Source organism: Theobroma umbraticum, unplaced genomic scaffold (assembly GCF_002168275.2).
Source record: "Theobroma umbraticum cultivar Fairchild unplaced genomic scaffold, ASM216827v3 scaffold_44.0, whole genome shotgun sequence".
Lineage (NCBI taxonomy): Eukaryota > Viridiplantae > Streptophyta > Magnoliopsida > Malvales > Malvaceae > Theobroma > Theobroma umbraticum.
Genome location: NW_018397255.1, coordinates 4,419,598 through 4,441,061, shown reverse-complemented (window position 1 = coordinate 4,441,061; position 21,464 = coordinate 4,419,598). Strand labels below are relative to the sequence as shown.

Sequence of the window (21,464 nt, the reverse complement as noted above, 5' to 3'; positions counted from 1 at the left end):
ACAGCAAGCAGCTACTAGCCACAACCTCTCATATTTAAGTACAGAAAGAACCCGAGCCAACTTCCCATGAGCCTAGAAATCCAGATTCATGCAGATTTTTTGCTTTAAAAATATTGAAAATTCGATCAAAATATCTGTTTTGAGTCACCTAGTTACAATGATAGACGGTTAGGATGAAAGCATCCCTTCTATAAATACTACCTAAGATTGCTAACTCAAATTCATTCAAGTTCCAGAGATGGGTTCGCTTAACAAGCCTCATGCAGTCTTTGTCCCATACCCCGCACAAGGCCACGTAAATCCCTTAATGCAGCTGGCCAAGCTTTTACACTCAAGAGGCTTCTACATTACCTTTGTTAACACTGAGTTTAACCATAAGCGCCTAGTCAGGTCCCAAGGGCCAGGCTTTGTTAAGGGTCTGCCTGATTTTCAGTTTGAGACCATACCCGATGGGCTGCCGCCATCTGATCGTGATGCAACCCAAGACATTTGGGCTCTATCTGATTCAGTTCAGAAAAACTGCTTGGGTCCATTTAGAGAGCTGCTAGCTAAGCTCAATTCTTCAGCTGGATCTCCTCCAGTGAGCTGTATTATCTCGGATGGATCCATGACCTTCACCATCAAGGCAGCTGAGGAACTAGGCATACCTGAAGCTCAATTTTGGACCACCTCGGCTTGTGGTTTCATGGCATATTTGCATTTTAGTGAACTCATCAAAGGAGGCATTGTTCCATTTAAAGGTACATTTTTGTTATTTACGAAGAATCAGTCGACCTAAAGCCTTGCTTAATAACCAAATATCTTTTGCTATTTAGAGTATGAGGATCGAGAACTTCATCCCTCAACTAACTTTAATCGATCTTTGTATATATAACTGGAAACCATGCTTAGTAACAAAACTTATGTTTTGATGTGTCTTCAGATGAAAACTTCATCAAAGATGGCACACTGGATACACCAGTCCCCGGAGTTCCAGGCATGAGGAACATGCGCCTTAAGGATTTCCCTACGTTGATCAGAACCATTGATCCAAGGGATATAATGTTAAATTTCATGAGTGAAGAAGCACAAAATTGCTTAAAATCTTCTGCAATCATTCTAAATACACTTGAGGAACTAGAGCATCAAGTACTAGGGGCAATTGCTGCCAAGTCCCCTAACATTTATACCATAGGCCCCCTTTCCTTGCTGGAAAGGCAGACGCCCCTCAGCCAAGCTGAGTCTCTCAGGTCTAGCTTATGGAAGGAGGATTTCAATTGTCTCGGATGGCTTGATAAGAGACAATCTGGCTCTGTTTTGTTTGTAAGCTTTGGCAGCATAACTGTGATGTCAGACCAACACTTCAAGGAATTTGCATGGGGGCTCGCAAATAGCAAAGTCCCATTTTTATGGGTGGTAAGGCCTGACGTGGTTATGGGGAATTCCGGTATCTTGCCTAAAGAGTACTATGAGGAGATTGAGGGCAGAGGATTGATGGTGAAGTGGTGCCCACAAGATCAGGTGCTTACTCATCCGTCAGTAGGTGCCTTTCTTACACACTGTGGATGGAATTCTACATTGGAAAGTATCAGTGGAGGCAGGCCTGTGATCTGTTGGCCTTTCTTTGACGAACAGCCGACAAATTGTCTATATTCATGCACTCTATGGGGAATCGGCATGGAGATTAGCCATGACGTGAAGCGTGATGAAGTTACAACTCTAGTGAAGGAAGTGATGGAAGGAGACAAAGGCAAGCAAATGAAAAACAATGCTTTAGAATGGAAGAAGAAAGCAGAGGAGGCAACTAATATTGGAGGATCATCTTACAATAATTTTAACAAATTCATTAAGGAAATTCTACAAATTCATTAATGTAGATGCTGCTCTTTAATGCTGCCTTAGCATGGTATTGTTTGTATCGTTTATTGAAATAAAAATGTGTTTACGAATGATACATCGATGTCTCCAAAGTTCACCTACCTAATCTTCCACCAGCTTAGGCAGCTTGCTTAAGGAAAACGTTACACGATCTGTTGGCACATATAAATTGCTGCAAACATCAAAGCAGAGCAGCCGACAGCATAACTCAATTTTAGGACATATAATAATGTTAGGTTGTCTTCAGCTTATCAACTTAAACTTTAAGGTCTAGTAATTAGCTATCATGGTGTCAAAGTCTGCACGATATATTTGCTTTTTCGACCAGTGTTCTTTTTCTTTTAGCCTGATTTTTCTCTTGTTGGCCATTGAGTCAAGATTGGCACACTCAGATCCTGCTATAAACTGTTAGAATTTTGAGAGATTAAGAGATTGTTGAATGCAAAACAAAAGAAACTTTCATTAACAAATATAACAATTTTTATAGTCTTATAAAGATAATGCTGAAAAACAAACGGATAACATTAAAGAAAATAGATAGCATTACTTGGGATTGTCACACTATTAAATTTGTGGGCTGTCCCTTACACTTGTATTAATTGCCAAAACATGAACAACATGAAAAACTAAATAACCACCAAGTAAAAGAAACCAATAACCACTAAGTAAAAACATGTAATTAGCACACAACACTACTTTTCCAAGTTGAAATATAATTTTTCGTAGTAAGGAGTATTACAAGCGGGGCCTAACTCCAACACACCTCCTCATAGGAGTGTGCATAGCTCGGTTTTTGTCAGTTTCGGTTCTGTTTTTGGTAAAACCGATAAAAAAATTTTTACATTATAATCGACCGAATCGCATAGGATGTAAAGTCGGTTTCGGTCGGTTTTTAAGAGTCTCAGTTCAGTCGATTCGGTTGGTTTTTTAAGGTGAATAAAAAAAATATTCATAATTTCTCAAGCTTTCTCTCTCTGTTATTTTCACAAAATAACTAACAACAAAATAAAATCTATAGACTATAGTTTACCTTGCAATGACAGTAATGGACTGATAAAGACTAGTTGAAGAATGGAAGATAACCCACTTCGCAAAGGTGCTACTTGGCTGGGGGGTTAGAGAGGGAGTCAGGGAGAGGCAAAAAGCAGGACAGGGGGGGGGGGGGGGGAATTAGGTCGGGAAATAAAGCGGGAAGGTTTGCTTTAGCCTTTATGGGGTTAATGAATGGCAGTTTTGTCTTTATGCCCCCTTCTAAAAAAAAGAATCGCCGGCTATTCGGTCAATTCTTTCCCCCCCTTGAAGAGTAAGTCGATCGGCTGACCAGGCCGATTGAAACAACCAATGGTTGTTATTGCAACCGATCGCTGCACACTCTTACCTCCTCAGGGTCATCTTTCAATACTCCCGGTTTGGATCTTATTAATTTAAATCTATCCTTCAAAGTCATATGTTTCTGAATCACTCCCATGCTTATCTTTGTAAGTCTCTCAGGGATAAATAACTCCATTGTTGTCTTGGTCAAAATAGGCAACAAGTTGTTGAAGGACACTTTTATCTTCTACTGCTGTAGAGCTTATTGACCTCTTAGGTATCTTGGCCATGAATAACAGCTCCTCATTCGCCTCATGTTCCTCAATTTTTGTAGCTTTTGCTTCTCCTTGATCGGCTTTGTTCTTGCAGGTTTTCTCCACATGACCAAACTAGTTACAAGACCTACAAGTAACATTTGGTTTGTACTACCAAAAACACTTAGTATGGTTGCATTTTTTACAATAAGAATAGGGAGCGTATCAAGCCTTTTGCTTACCCTGTTTCTTCGTACCATTTTTCTTCTCATTTGCTCATGCTAGTAAACCATTTTCTACATGATCTTCTTGTCTTAAAGCCTTTCTTTGCTATTGCGCTTGAAGAGCATTTATGAGTTCGGTCATGGTCAATGCTAACATATCCTTCAAGTCTTCCAAAAAAGATATCTTGGCTTCTCTAGTAGGCTTACAAGGAATTTGTTGACGATTCTTTTCTATGGTAAATTTTCCTCAAGTAATTTCAACTGATTGATTATTCTCAAAACCTTCTCTAAGTAGTCTTTCACACTTTCTTCATTCTTCATCTTTAATACTTCAAACTCCATAAGCAGATTTAGGACTTGTATTTGATGAGTCCTATTATTGCCATGAAAGTCAACCTTCAATCTATTCCATACTTCTTTGGCATACTCACAATCCACTATATGAGTAGAAATCAAGTTGGAAACAGTAGAATGAATATAAAATAAAGCTTTATACCTTTTTTTAATTTTTTTACTATGTTACTTTAATTGTGTGATTGTTGAGTTTAATTGCCTCATCTCAGGAGGCTTTCCACCAACTTCAATGATTTCTCAAAGATCAAATGCACAAAGATACACCTTTATTTTTATTGTCCAGATTGGGTAGTTTTCTCCCATAAAATTGGGTGGAGTAATAGCATTGAAATTTGCAAAATCCATTTTCTTGGTATTTTGAAAATAGACAGTAAAGGGTAAAGAAGAAAAGCTAATTAAGATTTTTAAAGTAATTTTACACCAACACAATCTCTTAAGATAACAGCTCTGATACTATATTAGAAACTTAAGAGATTGTTAAGTGCTAAACTAAAGGAGGAAGATAATCACACATTTTCATTAACAAGGATAATAGCTTTTATAGCCTTATTACTACTTGGGATTGTCATGCCACTAGGTTTGTGGGTTGTCTTTTGTATTTGCATTAATTGTCAAAATATAATCAATATGAAAAACTAAATAACCACCAAATTAAAAAAATCAAATAACCTCTAAGTGAAAAACATGTAATTAACACATAACACTACTTCTCCAAATTAAAAACTAATTTCCCACAGTAAGGAGTATTGCAAGCAGGCCTAACTCCAACAAAAGCCCGTTATCGCTCTCATAAAACTAACTTCATTAATCTGGCGTCAATTTGGCTGATTAAGAAGCTTTAGCATCACAAGAGGCTGCGTGGCATAACTCATGCCACCTGTATGAACCATTTTTTGTGCAGATATTGTTGATAACGGACGATACCCTCACATAGCCAGTAGGCAGTGGGTGTCCTAAAATATTTAGCTTAGTTGATCATGTTTCGACTTTCATTAGTTGACAATAAAGGGAAAACACTGCCAGAAAAACGGATTCTGGCAGGGCCTTAGAGTTGTAATTACGAACAAAATTTAATTCTCACTGAATAGGGAACTTATTTCCCAGTTTATTAGTCATTATACTTGTTGCTTTAAACCTATCGCTGGTGTGATAAGACTCTGTGGAGTAGAAACCCTTATGGCTAACTTAAACCACTTGTTCGGTGTAGTTACCAGTATAAACCCTTGTATACCAGCTAATGGGAATGAATTAAGGTTCGAGCATGAAACTTGGGATAATTAACGCAAAGTTCTGTTTCATTGTTCTGCTTTAGCTGCTGAAAACTGTGCCACTGCTGTGTTCCTTTGGAACCGGCCTAGTTTTGTTTTTTGGTGTCAAAAAACAAGTTCAACAGCCTGGCAAGATACCCAAATGACTTGTTAGGAGCATTTCATTTTTCCTTTCCTTGATATAAGATCAAGGTGGAGGTACTGGAGAGATTTGTATCTATTGCCCATGCGACAAATTTCCCTTATCTGTCGATTTCGTCTCATTAGCTGGTATGATTATTTTGCTCAGCACTAGTACAATTATTGCCTCTTAACAGAGGAAGAACCTTAAAACCACATCCCACTCATGCATTGAAAGTGTGTCACGAAAATACTAAATTCGAATTGGATTGTTTTGATGCATTATTGAAGGGTTTTCTAACGAATATCTTAAAGACATTAGCTAAAATGTTCTTATATTAAATATATTAATCACTAATTAATATGATTATTTTTTATATATGAAATGGAAAAAATTAATTTCGATAAGTTGGAGGACATGCTGTTTATATAGTCTCGTGTCAAGATATATATTAGCAAAGTTTACCAACAATTAAACACAGTGGAAATGTTTTTTTTTTTTTTGAATAAGTCAAGATTTTCATTGATCAAAACACAGTGGAAATGTTAATTTTGATAATTAATCTAATACTTGATCAAGACTTGGATAGTCTCTTTACCTATCCTACTGGTTCAATAGCGAAGATTAAAGTTGAAGAACATATTAATTGAGAGGTTCAGAGCTAAGGAACAAATAGTAGTATATGATTTTTAAATTTTAAAAACTGATCGAGGGAGTAGTCGTCACATTTAAGAGGCAAATGATTTTTTTTTTTGAAAGCAAGTTTTATTTCTCTGTCACTGATAATGTCACAGTAAGTCTTTAGTCTAATTGACAAAGACTCTTCTATTCAATTACAAAGGAATCACTGCTCAACAAGCAGTTAGCAACAAAAATCCTAAACAAAGTCTAGACAAAATCTAAATATTAAAAAAAGACATCAAAAGAGCAAGCCCTGAACCAGCAAATCCATTATAACCAACCGACTTGTGGTCCGAACGGAAGGAATCCACCCAAAGGCCTAGAAAAGCTCAAAAAGAACAGCAATGAGAAGCTTGCAGCATGAAATTTCTTTTGAATATTTTGTCAGAGCAACTGCAACTAGAGAGACAGATGATTTTTGTTATTCTTTATTTTGAATATCTTGTCAGATTACAATCAGTATCTATTCTTGAATGCATATATTTTACAATACATTAATGGAATTAAGAAACAATCAGTATGCCTCCAAAACAAATTTGGAGACTATCTACTTCATTAATTGCTCTGTTTTGCTCCCCTTTTCCAAACAAAGGTGACACTACTATGGATCATGGAAGCGAAAATTCTACTTACCACCCTCATTTTGGAAGGGAAGCATGATTATGATAGACACAATAACTGCCATAGTAACAAGTACAATTATAATTAACTAACTGTAACATATAAATTATTATGTATCTAATAACAAATCAGATCATCCAACATTCTTGGTCATGTAACTTTAGTTATCAAAGAATTCAGCACTTCACAAAATCAATCTTGAACTAAATATAAAATCTTAATATTGCTCCATACCAAAGATTCTTTGATTTTATTGATTACTGACATAGAAACATCTCGAGCTCCTGCTAATACAAAATAGAAAAACAGGTTGGGAATAAAGTGAAATCATTAGGCACTGAATTACCCAGGTGGAAGTGGTTTATTTAAGTAGTTCTCTAATGCACTTTCCACTTGAACAACAATTTCCAGTTAACCATGATAGAGAGCTTCTTTAACAAATCTATCGAAGTCATTGTAAGACGCTCCGCCAACGTCGGTAGCTGCTTCTGCTTTCTTCTTCCATTCCAAAGCCTTCTCCTTCATTTTCTTTCCTTCATCCCCTTCCATCATTTCCTTAACCAAAAACTCAATGTTCTCTCGCTTCACATCATGATCAACCTCCATGCCAATGCCCCAAGTGGTGCAAGCATACCGACAGTTTGTTTGTTGATCAGCAAAAAATGGCCAACATATCACCGGTGCACCTCTACATATGGCTTCCATGGTAGAATTCCACCCACAATGTGTTAGGAAAACACCAACTGAAGGATGTGAAAGAACCTGATATTGGGAGCACCAGCTTGTCATCAATCCTCTATCCTTGATGTCCTCGAAAAATTCGTCAGGCAGAACAGCAGAATCGCCCATCACAACATCAGGCCTAACGATCCATAAAAATGGGTGCTTAGAATTAGCCAGCCCCCAGGCAAATTCTTTCAGATGCTGAGCTGACATCACGGTCACGCTACCATAATTCACGTACACAACTGAACTTGGTTCCCTTCTGTTAAGCCATTCAATGCAGTTTGTGTCTTCTTTCCATAGGCTTGATTTTATTGACTTTGATGGACCGTCCGGTATGTGCCTGGCAAGCAAGGGCAGTGGCCCTGTAGTATAAATTCGAGGGAATTTGGCGGCGATTGCTACTAGCACTTCATGTTCAAACTCATCAAACGTGTTGAAGATGATTGCAGGAGCTTTGAGGCAATTTCGTGCTTCTGATCCCATGAAATCAAACATAATATCATTTGGATTGTTAGCTCTAATAAAACTTGGAATATCTCTGAGGCGAATGTTACTCATTCCAGGGATCCAATCAATAGGCGTATCAAGAGTGCCATCGCTAAGAAAATTTTCGTCTGACTCAAGCAAGAGTGAAATTTCAGGCTTTAGACGATTTTCATAACCGTAAATATAGATCAGAATTGCACAGGTGGTGGTTACTATTAACAAAGTTAAAATAAAACTTACTTTTGAACGGAATGATGCCCCTTTCAAGTAGTTCACTGAATTGTAGATATCCCATGAAGCTACAAGCTGAGGCAGTCCAAAATTGAACTTCTGGTATGCCTAGTACTTCAGCAGCCTTAATAGCAAAGCTCATAACTCCATCCGAAATAACACAAGTAACAGGCGGTACTTGGGGTGAGGAATTTAACTTAAAGAGGAGCTCTAAGAATGGAGCCAGACAATTCTTTCGTGTTGAATCACATAGCGCCGGAACATCCTGAGTCGCATCACGATCAGAGGGTGGCAGCCCTTCTGGAATCGTTTCGAACCGGAAATCAGGCAGGCCTTTTACAGAGTCTGGCCCCCTGGACCTGATCAAGCGCCTATGGTTGAACTCGGTGTTAACAAATGTTATGTGGAAGCCTCTTGAGTGCAAGAGCTTAGCCAGTTGCATCATGGGGGTAACATGGCCTTGTGATGGATATGGAACGCAAACAGCATGGGGTTTCCTGGTCTCAACTGAACCCATCTTAGCAAAGCAATGATGCAGCTGACAATTCAAGGTCTCTACAGGGAAAAGCTTTCCTAGATTTTGTGAAGCGTTAGAAGCACTAAGAAAAATTATAAGAGAAGGAAAATGTCTTATATGAAACAAAGGTTTGAGGTTCTATGATTGATGAATTATACATGTTAGTTATATCTGTTCTGTTCCTGTAAAGCTGATTTTGTCCTCCTCTCGGGCGATTCCTGGACAGCTTTGTATCTTTAAAGTCTTAATTAATAAAATTTGAAAGCTAAGGATGAGCAATAAATATAGAGCCGTGTTTGCCTAGAATTATTTTCTTAGTCAAAGACTCAAATTAAAGAGCATATACCCATCTTTCTGATCAATTTGTTTGTGTTAGAGCACTTAACTCTAATAAGCTAGAGAAGGAACCATCTAGTTAAATTCTACCTTTCCATTTTTACCATTTCTTTTAAAATAAACCCATATATACTAATTATATTCCAAGTAGATTACACTTAATAGTAAGTTTATCCATCTTTCTATTCAAAAAACTAGTACAAATTCCTCATCTCCAAATATATATATATATATATATATATATATTGATGCTTGAAAAGTGAAATTGTTCAACAGACATTAACTTCTCTTTTCAATGTGACATTTTAAAACTGTTTTTATTATTATTAAGGATATATATGTATTCAAAAAAATGAAGGGTATATATATAATTGAAGTACAGTAAATTGTCGAAGGATCAATGATTTTAGTTATTGACTAAATTGTTGATGATCACGTAACATCATAATGTCTCTTTTATTTTGTTAAAAAAATTATGTTGAGATATATACTACACAAGTAAATGAATAAAATTAATCTCCTAATAAGTAATTACTTACTTAGGACCAAGTAACTAATTAGGTAGGCATAAATCTAGGAAAAGAGCACATCATCTTGACTTTCTATGTCTCATTGCTATGAAATCTCCCGTTACTCTTACATCTTCTTCTCTTTTTTTTCCCCTTACTTCCGGTGAGTTCTCGGACAATCCAGAACTTTAAAGAAAGAAAAAAAAAAACGGGTGAAGAGATAAGAGAAGGAATTCAGGAAATAGAGTTCCCTTCTTATCACCATGTCCTTTTACAACAACGCCATTTCATACATAACGTTTTGAATTTTCCTGTCAAATCTTTGTCACGTGTAGTCCAAATCCAATACTATTAATCAGAAGAGAATTTCCTTAATTCATCATTTAACTTAATCAAAAGGTGTGGCGACATTCAATTGGCTTCTTGCTCGAATATCAGCTGCCTAAAGAAGAAAAAAACAAAAGAATTATGGTAATGATAATGACATGCACTCATCATCTCTGCACATAAACTTGATAGAACATGATAGTTTTGTTTTCAAACGTTTGTCTTAACATTTAACAATCTAATTATGGAAGAAGAATTTAAATTGGATATATATATATATATATATATATTGATAATGATAGAATTTGGACTTTTATTGCCAGCAAGGGCATGTGGCGGTCCTGACGACATTCATATATATATATATATATATATATATATATATATATATATATATATATTTTTAAAAGATGAATTTTATTAACCACAAAACCGATAGACCATTATTAGTCTCTTGTTATAATTGCCAGACACTCTCATTGGAATGAAAGACCAATTTAGAAAAAATACAAAACAAATTATAAAGACTAAGCTGCTCAAAGAGACATTAGTAGTTACGCGAAACAAATAGTAGCCCAAAGCACAAAGTCAAGTTACCTAAGCAATCGTATATTAAAATAATATTATAATATCTATCATATTGGTGAAAAAAAAATAAAACCCCTAAAAACAACCCTAGGATTTGCTAAAATGACAAAATAATCCCATCTTCCTTTTTGTTTTTTCTTGAAGAGATTCAAAAGATTGACTATTAGTGAAAGCAGTAGTGCAACTTTTTCCGGCTAATAACATATATTTTCGATTAATGTAAAAAAAAAAAAAAGAAATTTCCAAATATGGTGAAAGTTAGTTGGCTTTTGTGATGAAAAAAAAAACCCAAAGACTGTTAACTAGAGCTAAAGCAAATTAGATATTCTATTATTTTTCATTTTCAAGTATTTCTCATTTCCCCTGCGGCCCTACCTTTGTTTAAACAGAATAGCAATGACTCGTAAAAACTGTTCATTACAGTACTTGATACAATAATGTTATTTTGTTTGATATAGTCTTGAACTGCAACATCACAAATCCATATAGTGTCAAACTGATCAGATTCCATGCCACGTATAGAATGCTTGACAATGCCATGGTTTTTAAATTGGGAAAATTAGAAAACCAGTTGTCGTGAATTACCAAATTGGTGCTTATTGAAAGGGGCAGTTGAGATCAGACTAGTTTGCACCACTCTCTAGACTAGAAGGTTTCATTTTTATCCATGATGGAGAGAGCCTTATTAATGAATCTGTCAAAATTATTGTAAGAAGATCCCCCAATATCAGTGGCAACTTCTGCTTTCCTCCTCCATTCCAGCGCCTTCTGCCTCATCTGCTTTCCATTATCCCCTTCCATCATTTCCTTTACAAGAGCCTTAACATCATTTCGCTTTACATCAGGATCAACTTCCATGCCAATGCCCCATTTGGTGCAAGCATATCGACAATTTGTTTGTTGCTCAGCAAAGAATGGCCAGCAGATTACAGGCACACCTCCTGATATGGATTCTAATGTAGAATTCCATCCACAATGTGTCAGGAAAACACCAACCGATGGGTGGCAGAGCACTTCATCTTGGGGACACCAGCTTGTTATCAATCCTCTATCCTTAATCTCCTCGAAAAATTCTTCTGGCAAAATAGCAGATTCACCCATTACCACATCAGGCCTAATTATCCATAAAAATGGGTGCTTACTGTTTGCAAGCCCCCAAGCAAACTCTTTCAGATGGTGATCTGACATCACAGTCACACTACCATAATTCACATACACCACCGAATTGGGTTCCCTTTTGTTAAGCCATTCAATACAGCTCGTATCTTCCTTCCATAAGCTTGACCTTGCTGATCTGAATTGGCTTTGAGGAACATGGCTTCCGAGCAAGGTCAGGGGACCTATGGTGTAAACATGAGGGAATTTGGCAACAATGGCCTCTAGCACCTCATGTTCTAATTCATCAAATGTGTTGAAAATGATTGCAGAAGATTTTAAGCAGTTTTGTGCTTCTGATCCCATGAAATCAAACATTATGTCATGGGGATCAGTGGTTCTGATAAAGCTTGGCATATCCTTGAGGCGCATGTTACTCATACCAGGGATCCAATCAATTGGTGTATCCAGAGTGCCATCACTAATGAAATTTCCATCTGAAAAACATAAAGCATAAACTAAATTCTGCCCTTTGAATATTGTCCTTAGCTTAAAGATAAATCAGGCCATAAGATAGTTGAAAACATGACTTTCACTTAGAGTTATGTGATTGGAATGAAAGTGAGCATGATAGCAAAGTTTTAGAATAACGTAAATCACTGTGCACATAAAAGTGACAAGTATTAGAAGTTTCACTATTTTTTTGACTTGAAAAGCTATAAATCAAAATCAAATAAAAAATATTTGTGCTACTTGAATTCTTTTAATATATTTTTAATAATAAATTCTACTTGATCAAGAAAATGATATAAATTGAGGCTTGCTTCTCCTAGTTTATGGGATATAGATGAAAAGAAAAATCTGAAATAAAATATACCTTTGAAAGGAACAATGCCTCTTTTAGCTAGTTCGCTGTACTGCAAATAACCCATGAAGCCGCAAACTGAGGCAGTCCAAAACTGGAACTCTGGTATGCCAAGTATTTCACCTGCCTTAATACCAAAGCTCATGACTCCATCCGAAATAATGCAGGTAACAGGAGGAACTTCGGATGAGGAGTTTAACTTTGCTATTAGCCCCAAGAATGGAGCCAAACAATTTTTCCGTGTTGAATCACATAGCGCTGGAATATCCTGTGTCGCGTCACGGTCAGACTGTGGCAGCCCATCCGGAATGGTTTCAAACCGAAAATCTGGCAGACCCTTAACAGCGTCTGCCCCTTTGGACCGGATCAGGCGTCTACAGTTGAACTCAGTGTTAACAAAGGTTATCTGGAACCCTTTTGAGTGCAAAAGCTTAGCTAGGTGCATCATTGGGGTAACATGGCCTTGTGAAGGATATGGAACACAAACAGCATGGGGTTTACTGGCTCCGATTGAACCCATCTTCGAATAAAATTCAATGAGTTCAAGTGTAAAATTCAGGGCCGGTGAGAAAGCCTCCCAACTTAATGGGTACTTAAAAAGAGATGTGCAACTAATTAAAAATATAAAAAGTTAAAAGAAAGAAGATGCCAGCGCCGACAAAGAAAGATGCCTTCATTGGCTGTATAGCATGATGAAATCATAAACAACTTCAAATAATTAGAGTTGATCTGCTGTTGAGTTGTTTATTATGCAAAAATAGCTATGGACAAAAAAGCCATTAAAACGAGGGCCTGTAACTTTTCACCTCGTTACACGAAAAAGAGGATTGTGAATGAGATCATGTTCAGAGCATATGGACAAAAAAGGTCCCAGCACCGGCGAAAATGTTTTGTTTGTATTCCTCTGGTTGTTTTAAAGCTCCATTAGCATAAAGGCCTGATTAGCTCTCTACTCAAATGAAAAATGAGATTGGGCAATTATAACGACGACATTGAAATCGGTGATTGAGAATATATTTATTTAATAAATATAATGAGTGAAGTAAGCTGTGATGAGAACAAATAATTATTAAAAACATTACATTAAAGTTAGTGTATTATATAATTTTATAATATATCGTTTGATATTTCTAGAGCTAACAAATAATTGAAATTATTTTTATGTTTCATTATTTATTGTTTCTTCAATTATTAATTTATTTACTTATTTATATATTTATTTATATGACTATTTTTATATCAAATGATTTTTTTTAAAAAAATAATAATATATTTACACATATTTAAAATAAAAAATTAATTACTGTAGTTTTTTTAGGAAAATTTAATTATTTACTTGCTCACTTGCTAGTAACTTTTTTTGTTATTATTTTTTATTTTTTTATTTTTTAAGATTGCTACCTACTCATGAAGGATAGGATACACTTGCTAGTAACTTATTTATGCATTTATTCAATTTTTTTAGTTATTTAACTATTTATTTGTTTGTTGTATAATTATATAAATTTATATATTATATTAAATTAGCAAATTAATTTGAGAAACGAAACAAAGTAATTTACCTTCATGTAGCAACAGTTATTGTTATTAATTTTTATCATCGATTTATCTTGAATAGATAAAACTCAAAAAGTTACATTTTAAATGATTTAAACAAATTCATAACTTAAATCTTGAAATAAAAAATTTGGTTGAAGTTAGATCATAAAATGAGCATTTAACCATTCTATGAAATTGTTTTCTCCATGCTAGTATATACATTTGGCATATAAATCATGCACCGTAATCATTTTTTAATAGAATTCAATTATTTATTACAAAAGCAATTATTAAATTTGTAGAAATATATATTCACCATTTAAGGTTTACTTTTATCAAAAACATAACATTATCACATGATTTGAATGGATGACTTGACATGATTTAAATGAAAGAGGCATATGTTCATAAATAGAGTAATCGTTTTATAAAATTTTTTTTCTGGTAAGATATGTTAATATTTTTTCTTTTAAATAAAACAGGAAAAGGACGAATGGATGTAAATTTAACTATATGATTGCAAAACAAATTAGAAGTGGAATAAGGAGGCTGGTTTATCTTGTATATATAACTGAATATTGATCTTCTTTATTCAAGCTCATAATTCCATCCGAAATTATGTAACATGAGTCTTCGGGTTAAAGCAAACCATGCAGACGTGATTGCGCTGGATCCTTGTGTTGGAATCATTATGCAGCTGTGGGAGGGCAGCCCATACGGAAGGGTTTCAAACAGGAAGGCGGGCAGGCCCGCAATAGCGTCTGCCCCTTTGGACCTCATCAAACGCCTACGATTAACTTGACATCAATAAATTAAAATTTTATTTGATTGATATTTTTATTTTAATTATTTGTTTTTAATTTTTTATTCACACTTTACACAAATAAATAAATATTAAAAAAATAAAAGTGTTATTTAAACAGAATTTAAAATGTCGAATCTTCTTTAGAGTACAACTCAAGTAGTTAGATATGCATCTTATAGGATTAAAAGACTTTAAAGCTTCCTTTTATTGTGGTATTTATAGATACAAATAGTTATGAAATAAATCATATAGCACGGGGGTTGGTGGAATTCTTCGGGATACGGATGGAAACATTATTGCTCTTTTTTCTGGTCCCAACGATTCGAGGGATGCTAGTATGGCCGGCATATGGGCTATTAAGACTGCCCTGGAATTATTCTATAAATCATCATGGCTAGGACTTAAGAATCTGATTATTGACTCAGATTCCAGAACAGCAATTAACTACGTTCAGAAACAAGAAAAAAGACCGTGGAAAGCATGGAAATTCTTTCAACGGGTTGACCTTCTATCTGAGGCAATTGGAGGTGTCTCTTGTCACCATGTTCTTCAAGAGGGCAATCACTGTGCTGAACAACCCGCTGAGCAAGGAATCAATCGTAATAATCCTTTTATTGCTTGGCTTTGAGATGTGCTGGTTTTCGCATATTGAATGACTCCTGCATCTCATGAGTTTGCGTTATCTTTGGAATTTGGTAGTTCTTTGTTTAACCTCTAAAGCTCGTGGATGATTGTGTTGGAAATGTGTGCTACTTCTTTTTTGAGGGGTTTAATGATGTTTTCTTTATTGATGTATTTCTAGGTGCTTTTTGAGCCTCCTCTCTTATGTAAGGAGGTTCTGCTCGCCGGTCCTTCCTTTTGACTGGCTGTAACCTCTCATGGTTTTAATGAAAACTTCTATGACTTATAAAAAAAAAAAAACCACAAATATACATTGTAAAAAATACTCAGGATTATTGCAGGATAGCACAAGGCCTTTTCATATTCAAGAAGGGAAAGCGACCAGTCCCTCAGTGCATGCTCTCACTTCATACATATATATTAAATTCAGTGATTGATTTTGAAAAACCGAATTTTCCTCCTTTTTGTTAGCAACAGAAAAAAGGAAGAACCACAACTATTGGACACAAATTTCAGTACTTGATACTGATCTCAAATAGTATTATTTATTTAGTGGACTGAAAGCAGAAAGGACCACAAGGTGGGTCAATGATACAATATTGATTCAAGTAAGGATAGAAAAACCAACCTTGTTTTATTTATTAACGGTACTTGTAATCTAGCTAGTTTTACTACTTAACCATGGTGGAGAGCCTTCTTAATCATTCTATCAAAATTACCAAGAGAAGATCCTCCAATACTATTAGCAGCTTCAGCTTTCTTCTTCCATTCCGCAGCCTTTTGCCTCGACCTTTTTCCCTTATCTCCTTCCATCATTTCCTTCACAAGAGCCTCGACATCGTCACGCATGACGTTCGGATTGATTTCCATGCCAATGCCCCATGTGGTGCAAGCATATCGACAATTTGTCTGTTGCTCAGCAAAGAAAGGCCAGCAGATTAGAGGCACACCGTCGCATATGGCTTCTAACATAGAATTCCACCCACAATGTGTCAGGAAAACACCTACTGCTGGGTGGGACAATACTTGCTCTTGGGGGCACCAACTTGTTATGATTCCTCTATCCTTTACCTCTTCCACGAATTCTTTAGGCAAAATAGCGGACTCGCCCATGACCACATCAGGCCTTACTATCCATAAAAATGGGAGCTTGCTGTTTGCCAGTCCCCATGCAAATTCTTGCAGATGATGATCTGACATTACAGTCACACTACCATAATTCACATACACCACTGACTTGGGTTCCATTTTGTTAAGCCATTCGATACATCTTGCGTCTTCTTTCCATAAGCTTGAATTTAGTGACTTGCATTGGCTCTCTGGAATTTGCCTACTAAGCAAGCTAAGTGGACCAATTGCATAATTATCAGGGGATTTGGCTGCAATGACTTCTAACACTTCTTCGTCTAACTCATCAAATGTGTTGAAAATTATTGAAGAAGATTTTAAGCATTCTTCTGTAACTGACATGGCGAAATTTAACATAATGTCGTCGGGATTGGTGGTTCTGATGAAGCTTGGAATATCCTTGAGGCGCATGTTACTCGTACCGGGGACCCAATCAATCGGCATATCAAGAGTCCCATCACTAACGAAATTTTCATCCGAACATGGATAATGAGAATCTATTTTCAGACATTCAATCCATAGCTGCAAATAACGTAGCAGGCTAAGAGATCGTTGCAAAGAGACAATCTTAAATATATATATCGTACCTTTGAATGGAACAATGCCTCTTTCGATTAGTTCTCTGTACTTCAAATAGCCCAAAAACCCACAAGTTGAAGAAGTCCAGAGCTGAACGTATGGTACGCCTAGTACATCAGCAGCCTTGATACCGAAGTTCATGATTCCATCAGAAACTATGCAAGTAACAGGAGGCAGTTCGGGTGAGGAATTTAGCTTAGCTATTAGTTCCAAGAATGGAGCGAAGCAAGTCTTCCTTGTGGATTCGCATAGTGATGGAACCTCTTGCGTTGCATCACGATCAGAAGGCGGCAGCCCATCTGGAATGGTTTCGAACCGGAAATCCGGCAGACCCTTAACGTCTTCTTCCCCTCTAGACCGGATCAAGCGCCCATGGTTGAACTCGGTGTTAACAAAGGTTATGTGGAACCCTCTTGAGTGCAAGATCTTAGCTAGTTGCATCATGGGGTTAACATGGCCTTGTGCTGGAAATGGAACACATACCGCATGAGATTTAGTGGCTCCAAATGAACCCATCTTTGAGTAATGAGCAGTGAATTGAAGTGAACATTCAAGGTAAATGATGCTTACCATATAGAAACTAAGGGGCAGAAAAACGATTAAGTAAGTGGGGCAGGGGATGGGAGGATGCCTTAAATAGTTCCTATTTTTCATCTGTTGTTAAAAAAAAAATGATTGGATGAAAAAGAAACTTCTAAATCCTTCGATTGTGCATTATTGACAACTCTGCATAAAAATAATCTGACCGGTAGAGAATTATTTGTATAGATTAGCAGTTTTTTTTTTCTGTTTACCGTAGATAAGTGACAGTTTGGTTGACAGTTAAAAAATAATTCAAATGTAATTGCGTATACATATTTTTATATAACTTAGATTGTTTTATTTATTTATTATTAAATTCAAATTTAAAATTAAAATAATAATATATTTATTATTATTTTCAATTTAAATTTTAATTATTTCAATTTCAGATTAGTCAAAAGACCCTTCTAGTCTTTATACTATTTAATTTTCTTCAATTTAATCTATGTATTAAAAATTGAAGTAATTTAATTTTTTAATTTTGAAAATTTTGTCAATTTAATCCCTCCCCGTAACGGCATCTAATTTTACCGTTAAGGGATGACGTCATAGCTGATGTGTCAGATTTTAATGATGTGGCGTTTGAGAAGATGACATGGCATGCCACGTGACATTGAGTGATAGCGTGGCAATGCCATGTGGCACTATAGATGACGTGGCATGCTGGCATGTCAATGTCACGTTGTAGATCAAAAACTTTTTTAAAAAAATTTTTACCATGTCATAAGGACTAAATTGAGCATAAATATATAGTACAGAGATTAAATTAAACAAAATTAAGATGTTGAGGGACTAAATTGAAAAAAAAATTTGAACAATACAAATCTTTAAGTAGATGATTAATATGCTTATTAAGAAGCCAAATATTTAAGTGTAAAAGATTTATGATGTTAATATATATATATATGAATATTTTCTTACTTAATTATTTGATTATAGAATATGTAAATTAATTTATATTTTTTATAAAAATTAAATTTGAATACTCCTTTCATGAAAAAAATTTTGAAAAGAATTTCATGCCTGAAGTCAAATTTAGATGAATAACTTATATTACGTTAACATAAAATAATATAAAATTATTAAATAAATTCTTTTTTTCCATTTATAATAGTAAAAAAATTTAAACTTTATTAACTTAATTTTTAACTTGAGCTAAAGTCAAATTAGTAAAATATGTTGATTTAATTTTTTTTAAAAAAAAAATGAACAACGGAGATATAGAGTTAGCGATGATTATATAAATAATTTTTCATTTTGACTTATTTAATTTAGACATGACAAACCTCATATTACAACTATAAAATCTGAGCTCTACCAATCCAATTTTTATTTACTTTTTATGTTTTTATTTCGTTTAATATTTCAAGTTATAGTTTTTAAGTTGAAATTTTTTAAATTAAAGATTACATTTATAGTTGATAAAGTAAAATATAATTGTAAATATTTGTACCATTTTATTTTATTAATAATTTTTTTATAGATCCAAATTAATAATTTAAATTTAAATTTAATAGAATTTAATTGTGGTATTGAATTTAAATAAAATTATTTTGTAAGAAATTTTGAGTAAATTTAAATAAAAAGGTAAATTAGATAAGAGTTAAATAATTGCAAAAAAATGTGTTTTTGTAAATTGTGAAAGGTGTAACTAAATTAACATATTTTGCTAATTTAAGTAAATTTAAATAAAAAGTAAATTGGGTAAGAGTTGAATAATTTTAAAAAAATGTGTATTTATAAATTATGAAAGTTGTAACTCAATCAGCATATTTAGTCACTTTATATTATTTTATTTTAACGTAATGCAAGTTATTTATCAAAATTTGACTTTAGATATGAAATTTTTTCAAATTTTTTTTAATAGAAGGAGAATTCAAACTTAATTTTTGTAAAAAAAAATTAATTTACATATTCTATAATCAAATAATCAAGCAAAAAAATATTTTTATATATTTTTTAACACCATAAATTTTTTACGTATAAATATTTGGCATATTGATAAGCATATCAATAATCTACTTAAAGATTTGTACTTTTTAAATATTTTTTTAATTTAGTCTCTTAACATCTTAATTTTATTCAGTTTAGTCCATGTACTATATATTTTTCTTTAATTTATTCCCTATTACGTGACATAATATTTTTTGAAATATTTTTATATGTCACGTGGCATTGACATGTCAATGTCACACCAGCACTACCAAGTCATCATATAGTGCCACATGGCATTGCCACATCATCACTCAGTGTCACGTGGTATGATTCGTCATCAAAATGTAACACCTCAACGCTGATGCTATCGCTGATGTCAATGCTGACGTTATTCGTTAACGGTAAAATTGGATGCCACTAGGAGAAGAAACTAATTGATGTAATTCTCAAAATTAAAAAATTAAATTACTTCAATTTTGAGTATAAAAACTGAATTGAATAAAATTAAAGAGTACAGAGATTAGAGGGTTCTTTTAACCAATTTTTATTAATTGATTACAATGACCGCCCATCGGACAAAATGTGTTGTTTATATTTTTTTGGTTGTTTTCCAAGCTTCGTATGGTATAAAGATGTGATAAGCTCTACTGAAATAATAATATATTTACACATATTTAAAATAAAAAAAGTAATTTCTCCAGTTTTTTGAGGAAGATTTTATTTATATTAGTTCACTTGCTAATAACTTATTTATGGATTTATTCAATTCTTTTAGCTATGTAACTATTTGATGGCGAGTATAAATAGATCCGAAGTGTTCAAGTATGGCTTATACTTGTGCAAGTGTCACGGGCCACAGTCCAGACCCACCAGGAGGCCCAAGAGGTGACACAGTCCAGACCCGCCAGGAGGCCCAAGAGGGTGCCAGCCCACTAGACCCATGTAAGGGGGGCTGCTGGAAAATTCAAATTTTCCCTCCCAACCGAACTTCTAGAAGGGCTGCTGGAAAATTCAAATTTTCCCTCCCAACCGAACTTCTAGAACCTCCCAAATGTTTTGGAGGGAAATATTTTGGGGGGGGAATACTTTGAATTGAAAACTTTGGAGGAAAATGTGTGGGGAACCTTAGCTATAAATAACCCCATGCTCCTTGTGTAAATCATCCCATTGAATACATTGTAATTCAATTCATTCAATACAAGCTTAGCTTCTCTTTGCTAGTATTTCTCTTGTCTTCCTCTCTCTTTTATGCAAGCTTGCTTGCAGGCTTAAAGCCATCGGGTGGGAGTTGGGTGCTTGCTGAGTAAGTGCTGAAGCACTGAGGCTGACTTGGGTTCTAGTACCGAGATAAGGGTTGAGCCCAAGGCCGCACGGAGAGTGGTCTTAAGAATCGCCCCGTGACACAAGACGGGGGTGACTATTATTTGATCAGGGTTTGGTTATAGATGTTTGATGAGGTACATTGTTTTATCTCAAATTTATGAAATTATAACTATTATATCCGTTAATTGATTTCAATAAATATTTAAATTTAATTATAAAAAGATTTATTATACATATTTAGAAGATACAAGACAAGAAACGAATGCTTAAGCTTGTAGCATTTGGCATCTGTGACCAGCCGTTTGGATAATAGAGTGTGCAACGAAAGTCAAAAAGAAGCAGCTGCATTATAGTTAGAAAGGGGGTGCCTAATTGAATGGTTTGGTTTGTTATACTTAAAAATTAAATAGATCAAATATTTTAAAAAATTAATCAAATATAAAAAAAATTAAATTGATTAAACATCAAATTAGTTTGATCGATCTGATTTTAAATTAATGGATCAATTTTTTATTTTATTTTTATAAATTATAATATTAAAACTTCTAAACTTTATCCATAATTATAAAATATATAAATAA

At 34.6% G+C, this 21,464-nt stretch overlaps 2 protein-coding genes, 1 non-coding gene and 2 pseudogenes across 5 annotated transcripts; 2 read left to right on the top strand and 3 right to left on the bottom strand.

Moving 5' to 3' along the window:
- The first annotated feature begins 235 nt into the window (after positions 1-235).
- LOC110409448 (linamarin synthase 2 pseudogene) lies at positions 236-1,851 on the top strand (annotated as a pseudogene). Its single transcript, XR_016350792.1, has 2 exons — positions 236-740; positions 923-1,851. The product of XR_016350792.1 is annotated as a linamarin synthase 2 pseudogene (transcript).
- Positions 1,852-6,922: 5,071 nt separating this feature from the next.
- On the bottom strand, positions 6,923-8,872 carry LOC110429446 (linamarin synthase 2-like). 2 transcript variants are annotated; one of them, XM_021445500.2, is made up of 2 exons: positions 8,144-8,872; positions 6,923-7,890 (listed from the first exon to the last, which is right to left on the bottom strand). In XM_021445500.2, exons 1-2 carry the CDS (start codon positions 8,649-8,651, stop codon positions 7,103-7,105), a joined length of 1,296 nt encoding a protein of 431 aa, XP_021301175.1. In that variant the 5' UTR covers positions 8,652-8,872; the 3' UTR covers positions 6,923-7,102. The 2 variants fall into 2 exon arrangements, with proteins under 2 accessions (XP_021301175.1, XP_021301174.1); XM_021445499.2 differs by having other exon boundaries at positions 6,923-8,031; positions 8,144-8,870.
- Positions 8,873-10,742: 1,870 nt separating this feature from the next.
- LOC110429453 (linamarin synthase 2-like) lies at positions 10,743-13,118 on the bottom strand. Its single transcript, XM_021445506.2, has 2 exons — positions 12,384-13,118; positions 10,743-12,003 (listed from the first exon to the last, which is right to left on the bottom strand). The coding sequence occupies exons 1-2, from the start codon at positions 12,889-12,891 to the stop codon at positions 11,057-11,059; spliced, it is 1,455 nt and encodes a 484-aa protein (XP_021301181.1). The 5' UTR covers positions 12,892-13,118; the 3' UTR covers positions 10,743-11,056.
- A 2,737-nt stretch (positions 13,119-15,855) lies between these two features.
- On the bottom strand, positions 15,856-17,651 carry LOC110408917 (linamarin synthase 2 pseudogene; annotated as a pseudogene).
- Positions 17,652-18,848: 1,197 nt separating this feature from the next.
- On the top strand, positions 18,849-18,943 carry LOC149527610 (small nucleolar RNA snoR8a). The gene has a single exon (XR_016350826.1). It is a non-coding gene; the product is annotated as a small nucleolar RNA snoR8a (small nucleolar RNA).
- Positions 18,944-21,464: the final 2,521 nt, after the last annotated feature.